Source organism: Haemaphysalis longicornis, unplaced genomic scaffold, assembly GCF_048455015.1.
Source record: "Haemaphysalis longicornis isolate Haplotype H1 unplaced genomic scaffold, Haemaphysalis longicornis Haplotype H1 scaffold_4, whole genome shotgun sequence".
NCBI classification, from domain to species: Eukaryota; Metazoa; Arthropoda; class Arachnida; order Ixodida; family Ixodidae; genus Haemaphysalis; species Haemaphysalis longicornis.
In genome coordinates this window covers 2849889-2868668 of record NW_027526361.1, presented here as the reverse complement: position 1 = coordinate 2868668, position 18780 = coordinate 2849889, and the positions used below count along the sequence as shown (strand labels likewise).

Sequence of the window (18780 nt, the reverse complement as noted above, 5' to 3'; positions counted from 1 at the left end):
CTCGGGGAAATGCGGGGGAATTTTTGCTTTGCATATCCAAGGTTAGCTGAACTAAGCCGCAGCCATCTTTTTTTACATACAGGAGGCGATGACTTAAGTAACGCGACGCCAGATTCTACGCCGTGGCAAAACTGATATGCGCTAGCGAAAACTAGAAAAAAATCTGGGAGTCACCGCTCCGATCGGCTAGCTTAAACCGCGACCAAACGTCCGCAACGGGTAACCACAACAGGAGGCATGCTTTATTAGAACAGGCTTGCCGACGCAGATTGGAGTAAACTGCACTATGCTTCCCAGAAGCCTTCCGTCATGGTCTGAAAAATTTACCATCGCCAATGCTTTGGGAAGAAATCCTTCCTTTGGAGAATGGCGGTCCGGCGCAGCCTGGTGAGCGGTGCATTGCAGAATGTCGCCGCACTCACGGACAGCTCTTCGTGAACTGGGTTGCGGCCAGTGAGACTCGCACGGCTATTCGTCTGACACCTTGAGGTCCCGGTCGCCGCTGGTACGTCTGACTACGGCGCAACAATTGGACACTTCGCTGAGCACCATGGCAGCCCACAGCAGAAACCGAAACCGTTTCTTGCTAAAGGCCAGTCATGGCGAGTGCGGCGTTAGCGTCACGTGTTGAAGGTCAGCCCAACTGGTCGCTGTAAAAGGACTATACGCAGCATATACGTTTCGTTGCATATACGTTGCATGTGGTCTGGGGATGCACATATAAAACCACATCTGTTGACTATTCTGGTGTTACACAAACAAGCACTTCGAGTAGCTACGTTGTCCACGAAAAGAAATAATGAATATGCTTGGATTTTTTGGTGTGCTTAATAATATAACTTAGTTTTCAATAACATGGCCTAACTCGTGTTCCAAATTGTTTATCGAAAATTGAATATTAACACAGTTTGCGTGCAACTTTATCATCGAAGTACTAAAACCATCCCACATCACCTTCTATTGCCTAAAATTCGTTCCAACTAGAATTCACGGGAGCAACGTGAATGCTGAAATTCAAAACCTTGCTTCTTTTTATTGTATAGAAATGTGTCAAACAACATCTTACGTCTTACAATTAAATGGATTAACATGGTCTTCATTATACCTTTTCTACCGTTTCTTTCTCTTTTTTGCTGCACAGTTTGTTATAAAAGTGCAGTATTATTTCTTTGGAATCCTCTGACAGCATTGTTAGATTTCTGTGCACATTGCAGATGTATCTTATATTTTTTTTTAAATATAGACTTCAAACCTTTTTGTGCAAGCTGGGGCAACCATTCGTCGTCTGTTTTGATTTGTGCTGCTGCCACGGGTTTTTTTAGTTCGATGACAACCTCTAACAAGGGAATATTGCCGGCTATTCGATGCGGTCAAATTCGACGTTTTTAGCTCATGAGACATTTAAGAGCACAGAGGCTGATAATAATGAAGACTGCACTGCTGGTAGTAATAAAGTTTGAAGAGGAAGTTGTCATTCTTATTTAATTTTTTTCCCGATCAATAGTACCGCAAAAGCGATGCCGAGAAGTACTCCCATTTCGCAAAGGGCGAAAAAAAAAAAAAAATTCCGGCGACTTCTGATTTCTTCAGCTTCAGTCAACGCGCCTTCCTTGTTTTTTTTTTTCTTAGTTTATTTCTTACCCCTCCGGCGTGTTCATTCGTTCCGCGTAACCTGTCCGAATCACCCCGTGGCGCACAAAGCAGATACGCGTTCTGTGCATTGGACGTTGCATGCAGCACGGCCTTTCAGCTCAAGTTCTTCGTGCCCGTTTCCCGTGTTATTGATCCATCCAGACTTCCCCTCACACATTTTTGCCTTACGAATTGCCTGCACCACGGTCGCCGTCCGGTCTTTTTCCTGATCCCGCCCAACCCCGTCACCCTCGCTCTCGGCAGTGCCTCACTTTTGAACCACCCACGACGATATACACACTCCAAGTTTCGCTTCTCCCTTTTTTTAACCCTTGTTACAATCTGGTTTTTCCTGCTCTGTGCACTCCCCTCGCAATTACCCCCGGCCTCTCTCTCTCTCTCTCTCTCTCTCTCTCTCTCTCTCTCTCTCTCTCTCTCTCTAAATATATATATATATATATATATACATATATATATATATATATATATATATATATATATATATATATATATATATATATATATATATATATATATATATATATATATATATATATATATATATATATATATATATATATCTCGAACTTTCAATTTTCCCCGAAGCCTTCTTTCAGTGTCTCGGCAGAGCTCCGCCCTGGCTGGCGAACATTTTTGTGCCAGCATTCCTATATTCGTCGCACCCTGTCCCAGCCCGTTCCGTGAATGCTCTTTCGCAGCGCCCATCCACTCTACGCTACGTTGCTTTCGCCCGTCTGCATTGTTCTCGTTACGCTCGCTCGGTGAATAGCAGAGCTCCCTGCGGCGTCAACTGACACGCGCTTTCTGCTCTGCCAGTCTTACTCTGCTGCTACATAGCGCACCAGGAATGGGACGGCCGGCTTAAGAAAGGCGGTGAGATTGAGACGCACATTGTGTGAGCCATGTTAGACCGCATATAGAACAAAGAAATGGAGTCGGATTCCTTGGAAAACGAGTGTTGCTGCATACCAGCGCATTAAAATGCCTCACAGAGGCTCGCGTACTGCCACTATTCCGTGTAACAAAGCGGAGATTAGCACTTCGGTTTGGGACACAGAGCAAGATTTCAATAGGGAAGGAACTCAGGAGTATTTTAGTAGGTGCTACCTATTTATTGTTCAGGCTTGCCAGATCCCTTTGCCCCCTGCTTTTTATGAATAAAATGCCTGAGAAAGTACTCAGCCAAGCTTCAAATTTCCCTACGTGCATGCGCGAGTGTATTTAAAGTACATGAAATTCGTTTCGATGTTTATAAGTTTGTCAGTTGAACCCGGGTTTCACTGCTTCGTAAATAGGAACTATAACTGCTCGGCCTTGAGGTTGTTGTCATAGCACGATGCGGAAAACATCACTACTATTGAAGAGACCATGCCGGCCGCAGACAAAACACCGTCCTCGTCTTCTCTCCTCTCCAACCATGCCACTCGCCCCGTCACCCCTCAGTGAGCGCCAACAGTCGGCTTTCCCGCACGAACGCTCCCGACATTCCCATGGCGCGGTAACGTCAGCTATAGCAATGATAATGTGGCGGGTCTTTTTACTTCAAACTACTACTGACAGAGAACGTGTTGCCACAGAAATTAGTGGGAGACTTCATGGAAGACACGGAGATTATCCTCATATTGTGGAGCCCGGTGTAGAACCGACCGGGCGATTAAGAAGGCCCCAGCCTCCGTCGACAACCATGCACTTTAGATCTATCTGCAAAGAAGAATAACGAACACATGCTCAACTAGAGCAGCCGAAAAATTTCATTTCATGCAAGACAAATAGATCCCATTTGAGAACAAGGGAACATTGCGTCAACACCACTTTACTCTTTCCCCTTGTACTCGAGTCAGAAACACAGCTGTTGAAGCTACCACATTCTACCAAAGGACAAAACGCCCACCCAAATTTTCGTTTCGTACCTGGCGCAGCTAAAAATAGCCCTGTATTTGTACCCTGCCTAGTCTTTGAACGCACGCGGCCAGAACCATCTTCACGCAACCACCGGAATAACTATTTATGTCTAGCGTGGGAACCTTCACGGACGGAGGAGTAGGCAGCTGCTATGGCTCGTTGCAAAAGGTAACAATAATTTCTCCGTGGCACGTTCGTTCTTGGGTTCCTTCACGGCCTCTCCGGTCTATCGACCCGGAGTAATCCCATTTCATTTGTCTGATGCCTGTCTGATGCCTTGTAAACACCTCCGCAGCCTCTAATACAACCGTTTTTGAATGCAATGGACGGAAAAAAGGGTATAGGAACGTGCTCAATAGCATATAATTTTTTACCGTCTATTTTATGTTTCACGAAACACACAAGCACGCACATACAGCACCAGTCCATTTCTGTCCACTGCAGTACGAAGGATCTCCCCAGCAGACTTACTACTGCTCCTATCCTACGCCGTCTCAACCTGTTCTGTGCCTGGAGACTTGTGTCATCCCTCCCTCCAGGCTTCCATATACTCCCAGTCTCGTCTCTCGGCAGCTGCCTGCGTGGTGGTCCACCGGCGGTCAGTTCTTCACACCGCCCAGCTTCACGTGATTTTCTAAACACCCGCCTTTGCTCTCCAATCCAAGGCGTCTATTCTCTATACCTAAGCATTCCGCATGTTACTGCTCATTCCAAGGGTCGCTGGGCCGACCAAAATTTTCTTTCCGTGACCACATATGCCCAAGCATATGTGGTCACGGAGAGAACGCACTGGTTGTAGACCATTCCTCTTCTGGACATAGGTAGCCTATATTTGTATCGCTATTTACTTAACAGTGCTTTCCGAACGCAGCCCTCAAGCACGGAGATATTGTGAGCCTGATTTCTACATTTCGGTTTGCATCGGCACTTGTTCGAGATTGTTATATTCGTCCAGCCCTTCCGGTATTGCCAAAGCTGAAAGGCGCGTTTAGCGCGTGTTCGCGAAGTTACCATTACTTTAGATTTATCTGCAGTAATATTTAACCCCACAACTAAGCTCTATGAGTACAGTTCCTGAACCATTCTTTGCCGATGTTCTCCCAGTTAATAGAACAAGACGATCTCATCTCCTCAAATCTCAAGTGGCTCAAATATTCACCTTTCACGGCTATCATTGAGTTTGTTTCAGACTCAGATCTGATCCTTTCCGCTCGGTTTCCACATATCGTGTCCTTCAGCAAAACCGTGTAGAACAGAAATATTTTGACTCGGTGAGCGTGTGAAGCCTGGCTGCGCGCACACGCCTCCCCCCCACCTCCCCTCACCTACCCTTGCACGCATAAAGGGGAAATACGGGAAAGACAACGGCCAAAATGTAGCTCGGGAAGCCCTTCAAGCAGGTGGGAAAAGCACCACCCAGAACGTCAGCCTCAGGAGCCATTTAAAAAGGAAACGCAAACCGGACCAACCTTGCACTACGTCTTGCATCTACGTAAGAATACATAATTGGCGAAGTTATGCCAGTTAATCGCTGTAAAGGTGTAAATGCACATCATTGGCGAAAAGACACCCGACAAAACAACAAGGCAATGTTATAAATAAAGCAGCATATTTGGAAACTCATAGGCAAATGGGGCTGTAAAGAACTGACAACGAAGACAAGCGGCGTGAGAATGCTCAGCATTACTAGACAATTCTCTGAACTGCAGATTTTTAAAAATTTCTCAGGGCTACCTTTTCAAACTTTGCAGTGATGATAATAGTAATAATAATAATAATAATAATAATAATAATAATAATAATAATAATAATAATAATAATAATAATAATAATAATAATAATAATAATAATAATAATAATCTAAAAAAACTGGAGGGTGTTCCGGGCTGAAACCTGCTGCAGGCAGCTTGACATGGTGCCGGAAAACCCATGTGGCAGGGTCAAAAAACATAAGAAACTAATTACATCACTCTGGATAGAAAGAGCGCAGCCTAATTATCACTGATAGCGGTGATATCCCAGGCGCCGGACGTTCCCCTTCCTTATCGCCCGCCATCGCTAAAGAGCTTGACGTTCTCCTTTTTCTAGCGGTATTACGAAGCATCTCTGAGCCCGCTTTGCAAGCTTTTTTCGAACGCGCGGCTCCCGAAGGTCAGAGGGACGGCCGAAGTTTGGACGCGATCGCAAACTTGGAGCTTAAGCCGGCGGCCGTGACGTGGCGACACCTCTTGGCGGGAGCGCGCGCGTAGCGGGTCCCAAAGCCATCGGGCAGCTCGAACCCCGACTCGCGTCCACGGCCACAGCGGCAGCAGCGCCCGCGCCGCTTAGCAGTCTCCCGCGCGCCGCCGACTGCCAGCCTGTGGCGTGCCGCCACTAGAAGCGCGCATTCTGTCACCTGTGGCTGGAGCATGGATTCGCTACCGCGCCGCGTCCCCCGGGGGCTCGCCACGGCGCTCTTCCTCCTCCTCGTCGCCTCGGTGTGGGCGGTGCTGTGCCAGCCGTCGTCGCACCCTCTGTCGCTGCTGCCGGGGGGTGCCGCGCTGGAGAGCAGGAGCGCGGCGCTGAGGCTCAAGGGTCCACGGCGCGCGCCCGAGCTGTTGGTGCTGGCGCCCGACGACGACGCGTTCCCGTACTCGCTGCACAAGGTGGTGCCGGCCGTCATGGTTGCCGTGGAGCACCTGCGCCAGGCGCGCAACCTGAGCCTGGTGGTGAACTACAACAACACCAACTGCTCCTCGTCGCACGGGCCGCTGCTGGCCTTCGACCACTACATCGCGGGCAAGGTGGACGTCTTCCTGGGCCCCACCTGCTCGTACGTGCTGGCGCCCGTGGCCCGCTACAGCGCCGAGTGGGACCTGCCCCTGCTCACCTCGTCGGGCCAGAACGACAACTTCGACGCCAAGCACCCCGCCTACCGCCTGCTCACGCGCATGAACGGCTCCTTCACCCAGGTGGGCCAGCTCTTCATCGAGACGCTGCGCCGCTTCGGCTGGCAGGTGGTGGCCTTCCTGTTCCACGAGTTCCGCGAGCGCACCAAGGGGCACTCGGACTGCTTCTTCAACCTGGCCGCGGTCTTCAACGCGCTCGGCGGGGGACACATGTTCCACCAGAAGTTCGACGAGGAAGACCCCAGCCTCGACTTCCAGGAGCTCATGCAACAGGTCGCCCGCAACGCCCGCAGTGAGTACTGCCCGCTTTCCTCCTTCTTCCCGGTTTCGCCAAGCCTGTCGCACTGTGGAGCCGACACGAATCGCTCACGCAGCTTGCCGGCGTCCATCTGCTTGCCTACCTGCCTATTCGCGCCAATGGAAGTGATCCTTCCTTAACGTTTGCTGTTTCGAAGCAACTGATGCTTTCCGTATACCCGCCCAGCCCTCAAATGCCAGTTCAAATGCCTTGGAAGAACGGTGGAACCCAGCCTTGAAGACACGTACACGAGAGAGAGGACGACGCACACGCTGGGACTAGCATCAGTTTAATGAATAAAATCTTGAAGGAAAAACAAGGTCAGGCCATGCGTTGTAAAAACTAAAGTAAAAGACCTGCCGATGAAGAAATTCAATATCGGCTCTTTTGCAAATATTCAGCATGTTTGCGTGATACCGTTAGTGAGGACACACTCATCATAGCCACGTTAGTGAGCACACTTATAAAAACCGCGCTTTTCCATTTTATAAGCTTCAATAAGCTCCCTCTCGCACTTTGTGGCTCCCCTAATAAATAAGTTTTGTCAAAGAAAGGGGTGCCTCCACAACCCCGGCAGTGGGCGGGCAAGTTTGGCCCTCCGCCTGACGTAACCGAAGTTTCATGCTCTTTTAAACGAACATTCAGACAGCGTCCGGTCAGCCATATATACATTCCAGCGGTACGCGATAAATAACATTTGTCGTGCACTTCGTGAATTGTGTGGTATGGCGGGTTGTGCAAGTATTCTTTGGTTCGCGCTTTTCAATTTTGGAACAAAGTCTTGCCAGCTTACACGATGCCCAAAAGACAACGTACACCCCATGTCTGGTGGCCACTCTCTTAATTTTGTGCGAGATCTTCAGAATGTACAATATATATATATATATATATATATATATATATATATATATATATATATATATATATATATATATATATATATATATATATATATATATATATATATATATCAAGGTTTCAGTCGTCATTGCCAGTGCTATTCGGCTGTTTCCGAAATATTTTAATAGTGCCGAATGACGTGTGTTTGTCATGTTTCTTTTGATACAGTGATAAATAAGCGAAAATATAAGTCGAGAAAAAATCCCCGTTTTTTCCGGGAGCGGGAATCGAACCCACATCTCCGCATAACGCGTGCGGGGCACCGTTTCGCCCGCACTCACCATTGACCGCCGTGAATTCTGCGAAGTCCGAAGCCGCCTTGACGTCCGTGGTATTGGGTCTCGCACCGCTGGCTCCAGGTGTTACGAAGTTGCCATCCGACCGCTGCCAACCAGTTGTTGCGACCGGGAAGGCCGACTGCAGTCGGGAAGACGTCAAGGGCTGATAGGCCAACGTAACTGTTTACTTCATAGCGAGAGGTGAGCCGAAGCCAAAGAACAATGCCCCGACGGGCGAGGTTACAATACAGGACTCGAGCAGAGCGACAGCATCGATTCGCTGCTCTAACAGGAATGGTTTACAGCGCTTGCGGGGGTCTATTTATACCCAAAAGCGGTAACGGTCAAAACCAGTCAAAACGCCAACAAGCGGCAACACGCCACGAACGTCACAGACACACACAACGCTCTTTCCAGAGTTCGTGACGGTCGGTAGCCTCGGCGCACGTTGAGTCCGAGAGAGGGGAGAGAGGAGGACTCCGCTGAGTTCGCGGGGCACCTGTGTCCTTGAAGAGCGTTGAGACGAGCCTCACCGGCAGCCGCCGAAGTTTTGAAATGCGCCGAAAGCGAAGCGTCTGAATCGGCTTGTCGAAACTTGTCACCGACATGGTGGCGCCTGACGGCAGAAAGGCGCACGCAGTGGCTTCGCCGCACAGCCGAGGAGTGATGCGGGAAAGTACGGCGGCGCTGGCCAATTCGTAACAACGTTTTAGTAATCACACACACAAGCTGCGCGTTCACTTTCCGTTTGTGTTTCGTCTTCAACGAACGGCTGACCACTCGGCGGTCGCATTTTTTGAAGAATACAGGGTAGGCAGTTCACAAGCAATATGAGGTGTCGTTGGAAGAGTTGATTGATTGATTGTAGGGTTTAACGCACCGACGCAACGGAGGCGATGAGGCACGCCGTAGTGAAGGTCTCCGGGTTGATTTTGACCACCTGGAGATACTTAACGTGCGCCGAAATCTCGTGCACACGGCCTCATTGGAAGAGTGTGGTAACTGATAATGCCCTGTGATTTCGGTTTATGCTAGATTCTGCAGTCTCCCTGCGTCATATGACGATGTTTGGAAGAAGAGTTTAGTCGTGGTCGCGGATTACTCTATAAGCCCGTCTCCTCGCTTCTTGTGGAGGGTAAATGTAACGGATGAATCTTTGCGAGCGCTCACCTCGCGACAAGACGACCCAGCATTAAACTTGTCGTGGGCTGACTCGCGAGTATAATTTTGCATTATCCATCGTACTTCGATTGTAGAATGTTTGGGAAATTTATGCCGCGTTGGCTTGTCCAGGGTAGGGGTCAATACCTGAGACGTGATATTGGCAAGCGTAACTGGCGTGCTGTCACGTATGTGTGCTACGCTAGATTATGTAAGCGCACAAAGCCGATTTACATCACAGTGTTTGGCCGCAACATGACCATCGGTCGAAACGCTACTTACGGAGACACTGCCCCTAAATTTCAGGGCAGCGGAATTGCAATCAGCGGCATGCATATGCCGACTTCGGGGCGCCGGCCTGTGACTCACACCTGGCGCTCATGCAGACCGAATGTACCACACTAAGATCGCGTTATAAACGTTTATACTCTCGTAAACACATCACGTACGTTTGCAAACAGAGTCACTGCTCCACATAAATGTATCTTCAACGGATACAGACGGAAAATATCAGTCACGAACGTGCCGCAAAGGAACGGCGACAAGTGGGAGCGGGCCGGAAACTCCCGAGGCTGCTTCCGAAACGGGCCGCTAGGGGGACTTCAGTGGCGCCCCTACAGGCCGCGCTCGAGGCGTATAGGCGATCTGTTTGAGAGTACTGAAACCGCTGGAATCGGTCATACATGTCCCCATTGTTCAATGCAAAGTAAACCTCAGGCCCATTTAGGGCGAAGTGTAACTAGTTAACCGCCATTTCTCGCGTTCTTCTAGTGAGGAATACACTTAGAGTCGGTTTTTAAAATAGCAAGTGAGAAAAAAAAAGAAAGCGTTAAAAATGGCGCAGAAAGGCTCCATCTTATGCGAGATTAACGCAAGCACAAAAGAACAAAACTCTCGCTCATGCTGTTCCAGGCACAACAAGAAACAAAAGGAAAAATCAAAGCCCAGTACCACCCCTGAGGAAGCCTCATGAAACAGCGCAGCTCACTTGGGCACGCTGGCGGCCAAGTTCCGCGTGAGCGGCGGTTGCTCACACGCCACTTGCTGCGGTTTGTGCGTACTCGAGTCAGACCCACGGAGGTCTGGTAGTTTATCTGTGCGTATATATGGGGTGGTAGTGCACTGCGTGCCCCAGCACACGAGCCTAGAGCGCGCACTGGAGGGCTCAAGCATTGGGTACGTGGTTGGAAGCGGAAGGTGGCGGGCAGGCGGTGGGCGCGTACGGCCGAATAAGTACGGTCCCTCACCATCGTGTACGGCAATTTTCAAAGACTATAGTGTTTCTTGGGCTGCTTAAACGCAGAAATTTCGTCTGTCTGTCTGTCTGTCTGAGACTCGATTCAGCCACCCGGCCAAAGTGAAACGAAAACAACGCAACAGTCTCATATACTCACAGCCAAATCTAAACGTCTAAGTCCGGTGTCAGGGCTAATACTTGTCAACATTCTTGAACAAGAACAAGGCATTATGCAAATATAAGGGAGCAAATCAATACATAAGTAATATTAGCAGTGTTGTTTTATTAAAGAATTATGAATGCTTGGTTTTTGCGATAGCAAATGAAATACTACACAACGGCAGAAAACCGTCGCCTGCTGTTTCCAGCGGCACCTCCTGGGGGCACTTAAGAAATCAAACGTAGTAGGGTGTCTCAATTCACGTGCGTCTCCGCCGTACGGCAGCGCTGGCATCGAGACACCCGACTTTGAGCAGTCGAATGCGGTACATTTAAGTTGGCTTAAGCAAACCACTAGCGTGTTATCTTGGGAGGAACGAGACGGGAGAGGATCAGCATGAGAGGTGAGTGTGAAAGAGAAGGGAGGCATTTAGTTGGCAGGGGCACCAGTCGACTATCGTCTTTCGGCGATAGTCGACTTACAGTTGTAGTGTGTTAGATAGGCGGAAGGCGAAAACTGATCCGAGGAGGACAAACACGATCGCATTGTTACAATTCAGTTGAAACTGGAAATTTGCGACTAAAATATTATGTGAGCCTTTGCGGACAGCCGTGGGAGGGGGAGGAGGGGCTACGGAGCACAATATGAAGCCTAGTTGATTTGAACATGCGCAACGCTCGAGGTACATATACGTTTATGATTATGCTATATTATCGTTCTGCTGCCTTGTTTTTACTCAATGGAAAAATCGACTGTCAGTGCCAAGAATGAAGACGAAACTTCGTGTTCACAAGCGCCGTATCTTATTCATGCACCGAGCTGCAATATTCCAGAGATAAAATGTTTTCAAATGAGACTACGCACCGATGGTACACGGACGATGAGGCTTGCTCGCCGTCGTGGAGGGCTCCGAATTAATTTTGACCACCTGGGGACCTCTAACGCGCGCCGAAATCTGCAACAAACGGGCGTTTTCGCATTTCGCCTCCCAAAAGCAGCTGTCGCGGTCGAGAGTCGAACCCGTGTCCTTGAGCTTAGCTGGACAACGCCTAAGCCACTGAGCCACCACGGCGGGTTATATGAATGCATTTCTTATATCAATCTTTGGAAAGGCAGCAATACTGTTACACTATTCTGAACTCCCCGAAGAAGGGTCTCACCGATCCGGGACTTCATTTTCGGACAATCATTGAACTACTTCGTGAAAGTGGAATCTGTTGGAATATCTCAACACTTATCAAATTAAGCAAACACCTATTAAATTGATCCTGAGACGAGCGAGAGAGGATGAGATGCGTGCTCTATGGAAACGGCCGAGATGAGATTCATACCTGGCAAAACCTGGGAAATGTTCCGACATACATAATTTAAGGCCAATATCCCTGAAGCATGCTCAATCGCTACTTACAAACAAACGCGGTTTGTTTCGTGCACTTCGTCGGCCGCGTGCAGCTTCGCAGGTCATCCATCTTCACCGAATGGAAGGGCACTAAAGTACGGAGCACTTTAAGGGCCCGGCATGTCGTCGTAGCTCGTCCGGGGCCACGGTATCTAGCCACCGTAGTCACGTGGCTAGATACCGTGGCTAGATCGGCCCTTCCTCTGGTCGGGATAGATCCCTCGCTTCACGAAGCCCATGTCAATCCCATCGCGACACACAGGCACGCGTTACTCTATGCAAAGCTTGGTGGTGGTCTTCGCCGTTGCCACGGTGGCTTCCATTGCTAGTTTGCAAATGAGTACACGATAATATACAATGAAAGAAATTATGCATTAACGGATTAATTATCCGAAATGAATGAAAACTCAATCCACTGTCTCTTTATAGGCCTTATCAGTGGCTGCGGCTTGGCAATCGACTACTTCAAGCAAAATATAAAAATGGCCTTCCTGTCGTGTCTGTTACTCGACGCACGAGGCCATCAGTGGGGCGTAGAACGCTTCGCTTTAATAAGAAAAACGATGCGCGCCGTCCCAACACGCGGCGCGCGAACTGTGCGGAGGCGGTAATAAGCAAACGCCCATTCAATTGATCCTGAGACGAGCGAGAGAGGAGGAGATGAGCGCGAGGGGTGGCGGTGCGGAGCGGAAAAGAGCTCGGCGGCAATGGCTGCAGACAGCATTGGCAGCTAAGCAAGCAGATACGCGGCCATTTTTTAAGCGAAGCTTATATGCCCAGGGTTCCATAGTTTTTGATGCCCTATAAAAGCTCTCGAGGCTTGACGTGTCTTTGTAGCTCGAGGCGTAGGAAAACGAACTCCACGATGTGTGTACTGTTAGGACGCAGTCAGCACCATACTCGGCTCGCCGTTCAAAACATTATTTGTACGTCTCATCACTTTGACATGGATCTTAAGTACATTAGTTAACAATAAGCACAACGGTCAAGATAATAACGTTACTTGGGCTTCCACCGCATACGTACCATCACTTGGACCGGAGTTTGCATAGGGTAGTTATTAGTAGGCACCATTTTCATGAACAGGGAAGTCATAATGGTGCGTGTATTTTTTTGTCTGTGGCAGAGATGACCTATAAGCCAGACGTACGGTTCTTTGGTTCTGGGTGGAAACCCTGGACGGGACAATTCTTTGAAACTGCTACCATCTCTGATAAACAGCCATAGGATTTGTACGTAGCTATCATTTTTTTCTTTGCGAAAACTTAGCCAGCTTTGGGACTCCGCCCAAACTATCATCTAGTTTCTTTTAATTTCTTGACTGGTAGAGCCTTAGGAAGTCTTACCGCTAAGCACTGTGTCGGCACGAAACGTTTTTTTTTTCGGTTTTTATTTCGTTTCATAAATAATTGTACCGTTCCCGTTCAGCTCCGGACCGAAAAAAGTAACGGTTTATAACGGTTCATAACGGTTCCTCTTTGTGCTCAAGAAAAATTAGGAATTATGTACTTACGTAAAAAAACAGTGAAAATTATGAAATTATGTTAGGAAACATCAGTGGATACTTATTAATTCTTTTTAATCATGTCTGTTAAATAACTCAACTACACGCTAAATAAATCCGAGGACAGGTAAGCCCTCCTTGTCGTATACCTTTTGATGGCGCAGCTGTCCCTAGAAACTACATGCTGGCAGTCCTCAATCTGGCACCTGGGTTTGATTGAGACGCTGTCGTAGATAAAAATTCTTCGAGCGTTCCATTGCGGTGAAGTGCACAATTTTTAGGTGCCAACACTCCCAAATGTCCGGAAAAAGTACCCCACCTTCCCGCGAGGGGAACCCCGTGGAGATGCGACGCATCTTGGGGCACTAGCGTCGGCGTCGGCGTTGGCGTTGGCGGCCGCTCGGCCGCTCTCTTCTCGCGTACGGCAGCGGCTTCACTTGACGAAGTTCAGCATCGGCTGCTCGCTTCAACCGTTTGCGTTCGGTATCACGTTTACCAAGTTCGGAATCGGCTGCTCGCTTCAAACGTTTGCGTTCAGCATCACATTCACGCCGCTTCGCAGCCTTGTCTCCAGTGGTGCTAGCATTCCTGTTATCACAGTGATCGGTGCTTATTACGGTTGCGCGGGCGATAGCAGAATTGTTAGGCTCCATTCAACGCATCGATGGAAATCGGAACGCCGGTGCTGGAACGACCGCGGCTATGACGCAACGTGGCGCGGCTATAACGCAACACAATCCACTTTAATCCAATCCAATCCAAATCCAATCTAATCCAATCCAAGCCAAGCCAAGCCAAGCCAAGCCAAGCCAAGCCAAGCCAACCCAATCGAATCCAATCCAATGCCCCTCGCGAGAGTGTGTTCGCTATCGGAGAGAAGAGGGGGTGAGCGGCGGAGAGCGCAGCTCGCGCGGCGAGGAGAATGGCGGAGGGGTGTGGACGGACAACAACCACGCCGTATGGAGGGACAAGGCGAGTGAATGAGATGCAGTCGCATCTAAAACCAGCGTGCTGTGCACGCACGTGCTATTCTTGGGTATGCCGCCTTGGTCTGGGACCCGAACATTGAAGCTCTTGTGAATATATTTGAGTCAATTCAGAATCCTGATTGGCGCATTATTAACTCATATAGTTGTGATATTATTGTTACCAGTTTAAAACACGCTGTCTTGTGCGACACTCTGTCCCATGGGACACATACAGCTACAGACGAAGGCATAACAACATAATTGTGAGGAGGAGGAATAACTTTATTGTTTGCCCAGGATGGGGTCAGGGGTGGGGTAGGCTAGAAGTCCCTTCTCCCCCTCTTCAGCCATCGGCCAGGAGCCCCTGCTCCTTGGCGGCGGCCTCGGCCATCCGGACAGCCCAAGATTGCGACTCGGCGTCCGAGCTGAGCAGTATCGTCTCCCACTGCTCCGGTGTACTTATCATTTTGCTTGCTTTATCTGTGGTGGTGATGGCAGGGCAGGCCCATAACATGTGTTCAAGGTCAGCCCTTCCTGTGCAGTTTTTACATCTGTCGCTGTGCAGATCTGGGTAATAGTGATTGTACAGTACGGGGTTGGGGTACATCCACGTCTGCAGTAATCTCCACGCAACTGATTGCTTTTTATCTAGTGTTTTGTGCGCCTCTGGGTATTTTAGCCTCCCCAGTCGGTAATGATCGATAATTTCTCTATATGTGACCATGCGTTCACTGCCGTTTCTGGGCGAGGGCTGCTCCGTGGTGCCTCTTGCGCTAGCTCGGCCGGTTAGTCCTCGAGCTAGGTTGTGAGCATCCTCGTTGCCGGGTAGGGCTGTGTGACCTGGTGCCCATATTAGTTGTACTCTTCTGAGCCTTTCTCCGCTATATCCATTCATAATTCTCAGCGCTTCAGCGGATATGCGTCCTCTCGAGAAGTTTCTGATTGCCGTCTTGGAGTCGCTGATTATATATCTTGCTCGGGTGAATGCTAGCGCCAAGGCAATGGCAGCTTCTTCCCCAGTCTCCGGTGGGCTTGCGCGGACTTAACCTGAGGTTATCAAATGGCCGTGCTGGTTAACCGCCGTTATTGCCATGGCAGTTATTCAGCAGCATCGACGTATATCGCCTCCCTGATTTTTTCAAAGCGCTTGTGGATAGCTTTGGCCCTTTCTTGCCTGCGTGCTTGGTTATGCACTCGGTGCATATTCCTGGGCAAAGGAGGAATGTGCAAATGTGCTCGTGCTTCGGGGGAAATGTCAACTTTATTTCCATGTTGCGAATCATAACCAATGCTTAGGGATCGCAGCACATGTCTTCCAGTCTGACTTTTTGTGAGCCGCTCCAACTGAGAGATTTGTTGGGCTTCGATTAGCTCGTCGAGCGAATTGTGCAGCCCTAATGCATCGAATTTGTTGGTCGGCGTTGTTATGGGTATGCCTAAGGCTTGTTTGTATACTTTTCTAATCTTATTGTTGATATTTGTTCTTTCGTATGTCTTGAGTGAGAGGAATGGTGCTACGTAGACCACCCTACTGAGGACGAAGGCCTGAACCAGTCTGTTAAATTGGCTTCTTTGATTCCTTGGTGTCTATTGGCGACTCTGGAAATCAATCTGGTCGTTTGGAGTACGCTTTTTTCTAGCATCCTGATCGCTTCGGTGTTGTGGCCATTCGCTTGTATTCGCAGTCCCAGGACTTTCATCATCGGCACTACTGGTATGAGCCCACCTTTTGCTTGTAGTTCGATCGTAGATTTATATGACCCTTTTCTTCTCCCCCTGTTTGCCTGATATAGTAGTATTTCTGATTTTTCTGGCGAACATACGAGACCCCTTGGTTCGATGTACGTCTCTATAGTATTGATTGCTTCCTGTAAGGTGTCTTGTATTGCTCCATCACTGCCGCCGGTTACCCACAGCGTGAGGTCATCTGCGTAGATGCTGTGGTGTAGGCCTTCTATTTTCTTCAATTCCGCGGGCAGTCCGATCATGGCTATGTTGAACAAGAAGGGGGAGAGTACAGACCCCTGCGGTGTTCCCCTCGCCCCCAGTTCGAGTTCGTTCGATTCAATGCTGCCGATTTTTATTTTTGCCGTTCTGTCAGAGAGGAAATCCCTCACGTAATTGTACGTCCTAGACCCGATTCCTAGCATCCCGAGGTTTTCCAGGATGGCACTGTGGCGCACGTTATCGAATGCCTTTGTCAGGTCTAGGCCTAGGATGGCTTTTGTGTCTCTCGATGATGTGCCATTTCCGTCTACGATCTGATGTTTGAGCTGTAATAGGACGTCTTGAGTTGATAACTTTGGTCTAAAGCCGATCATAGTGTGCGGGTATAAATCCTTGTCTTTCATGTATTTATTGAGTCTTCTGAGTACGACGTGCTCCATAAGCTTTCCCAAGCACGAAGTCAGGGAAATGGGTCTTAGGTTCTCTAGCCCTAACTTCTTTCCTGGCTTGGGAATGATGATGATGGTGGCCGTTTTCCATTGCTTCGGCATGCTTCCCATTTGCCATCTTAAATTCAAATACTGTGCTAGTGCTTCTACGGAATCGTCATTGAGATTTCTTATAATTTTGTTTGTAATCCCATCCTGGCCCGGTGCAGATTTTGTACGAAGGTCCTGGATGGCTTCCCAGACTTCCGTTCCGCTGTTGTAATGGGGCGGTCGAGTTCGGGGTTTGGAGTTCCCTCGTACGGTTTGAGGTTCTCCTTCGGGTTTGATCCTATGTATCGGTTTTTGATTTCTTCTAAGAGGTCCTTGTCCGATCTTGGATAATCATGCATGATCTTGCTCAGGTTGTGTCTCTGGGTGGTCCTGCATTCCTGGGAATCTATCAGGTAGCGAAGTATATTCCAGGTTTTCCCAAGTCCCATTTCCGAGTCGATTCTATTGCATGTGCTGTACCAATTCTGGCGGGTCAGTTCGTTTGCATACTCTTCTATTTCCCTATTTAAATACGCTATTCGCCTTCGTAGGTTGCGGTTTAGCTTCTGTTTGCTTAACCGTCTCTGAAGGCTTTGTTTCGCCTCCCACATGTGCAAGAGTTTGGTGTTGGCTTGCTGGAGCTCAGCTTCTTCGGGTATCGTTTTCGTCGCCTTTCTTGCATGTGTGTGCAGCTGCTCTACAAATTCCTCAATGTCTGTTATACATCCTCCCTCTTCCGATATCTCCTGTTCGGCTGCCCTGATTCTTCTGAATTCATCCCAATTTGTAATCTTGATTAAGTTTCCTCTTTTGTGATGGGGTGGGCCCGCTGTGAGCCGTGTGGCCACTATGAAGTGGTCACTGCCCAAGTTTTCCAGCAGGTTGATCCACTGTGGGTCGTTAAACAAATTTTTTGTGAAGGTCAAGTCCGGTGTCGTGTCCATGCTGACGCTGTTGCCTAGTCTAGTGGGGTACGTTGGGTCGGTGGCTAGAGAGAGGCCAGCTATTTGGGCGTCTTGCCATAGGTTCCTTCCCTTGGTCGTCTCCCGTTTGTAGCCCCAGGCGGAGTGGTGCGCATTAAAGTCTCCCGTTATGATCAGGGCATTTCTCTTGGTTATGTTTATCACCTTGCGGAATAGCTTTGCAAACTTGTGGTTATTACGGGGGCTGCTGTACACGTTGAGTATAAACATACTTCCTTCCCCTCTTTTTTTGGTTGAAATGATTTCGGTGAGGACATGGTCGATTGCTTCTATGCCTGTGTCATGTTGTATTACTGGTAGATAGCGCTTGATGAGGGTGGCGACCACCGGTTTCTTACCGCTATCGCTACAGGAGTGTTCATTTTCCGGACCGAAGGTTTTATAATTTGGTAGTTTGGCTGGGCATCCCCTTTCTTGCAAGTAGATTACATCGGGTCTTTTCTCTATGTGTCTATTAAGTATAAATTGATTTAGATTTCCTCTCTTCCTCCGGAAGCCCCTGCAATTCCATTGCCATATAACGTATCTGTTGTAGCGATTATTGGACATAAGTGATGGGTTGAGCGGCTTCAAGGTTGATTCTGGTACTTTCTGTCACGGGTGGCCTGGCGTAGGGCTTGGTCGTTTTGATGGGACCAATTTGTCCGCTGCCTCCTTAACTGAAGCGGGCATTTTCTAGTGCGAAAATTCTCGCTGTTATGGTTCCCTCAAATTTTGTAAGCATGTTCTCAAACTTTTCCTCAAACTGCCGTAGTCTACTGTTTAACAGTTCCTCGTCAACAGTCTTTGCTTGAAGGGTAATGTCTGTTTTTTCTGCTTGCTTAAGGGTTGTGGCCCTCCTCTTCGCAGGGGGAGATTCCGTACCTGGGTTCCCTTCTGTCGTATTTATCGGCATGTGTCTATCAGGTTGCGTTGCAACTTCCATCTTTGTTCCCTCCTCGACAGACTCAGTTGATGAATGATTCTTGTTGGCTTGTTTAAGGCTTAGTATCTCTGCCTTGAGTGCCCTGTTTTCTGCCATCA

General features: G+C 48.7%; 1 protein-coding gene across 2 annotated transcripts in view; it reads left to right on the top strand.

Moving 5' to 3' along the window:
• Positions 1–5920: 5920 nt before the first annotated feature.
• Positions 5921–18780, top strand: part of LOC144178112 (atrial natriuretic peptide receptor 1-like) — a 791119-nt gene continuing 778259 nt past the window's right edge. For both annotated transcript variants that reach the window (XM_077705647.1, XM_077705648.1), the window contains exon 1: positions 5921–6735. In XM_077705647.1, the coding sequence (XP_077561773.1) occupies positions 5964–6735 (772 nt within the window). In that variant the 5' untranslated portion in view covers positions 5921–5963. The remainder of the gene's footprint in view (positions 6736–18780) is intronic.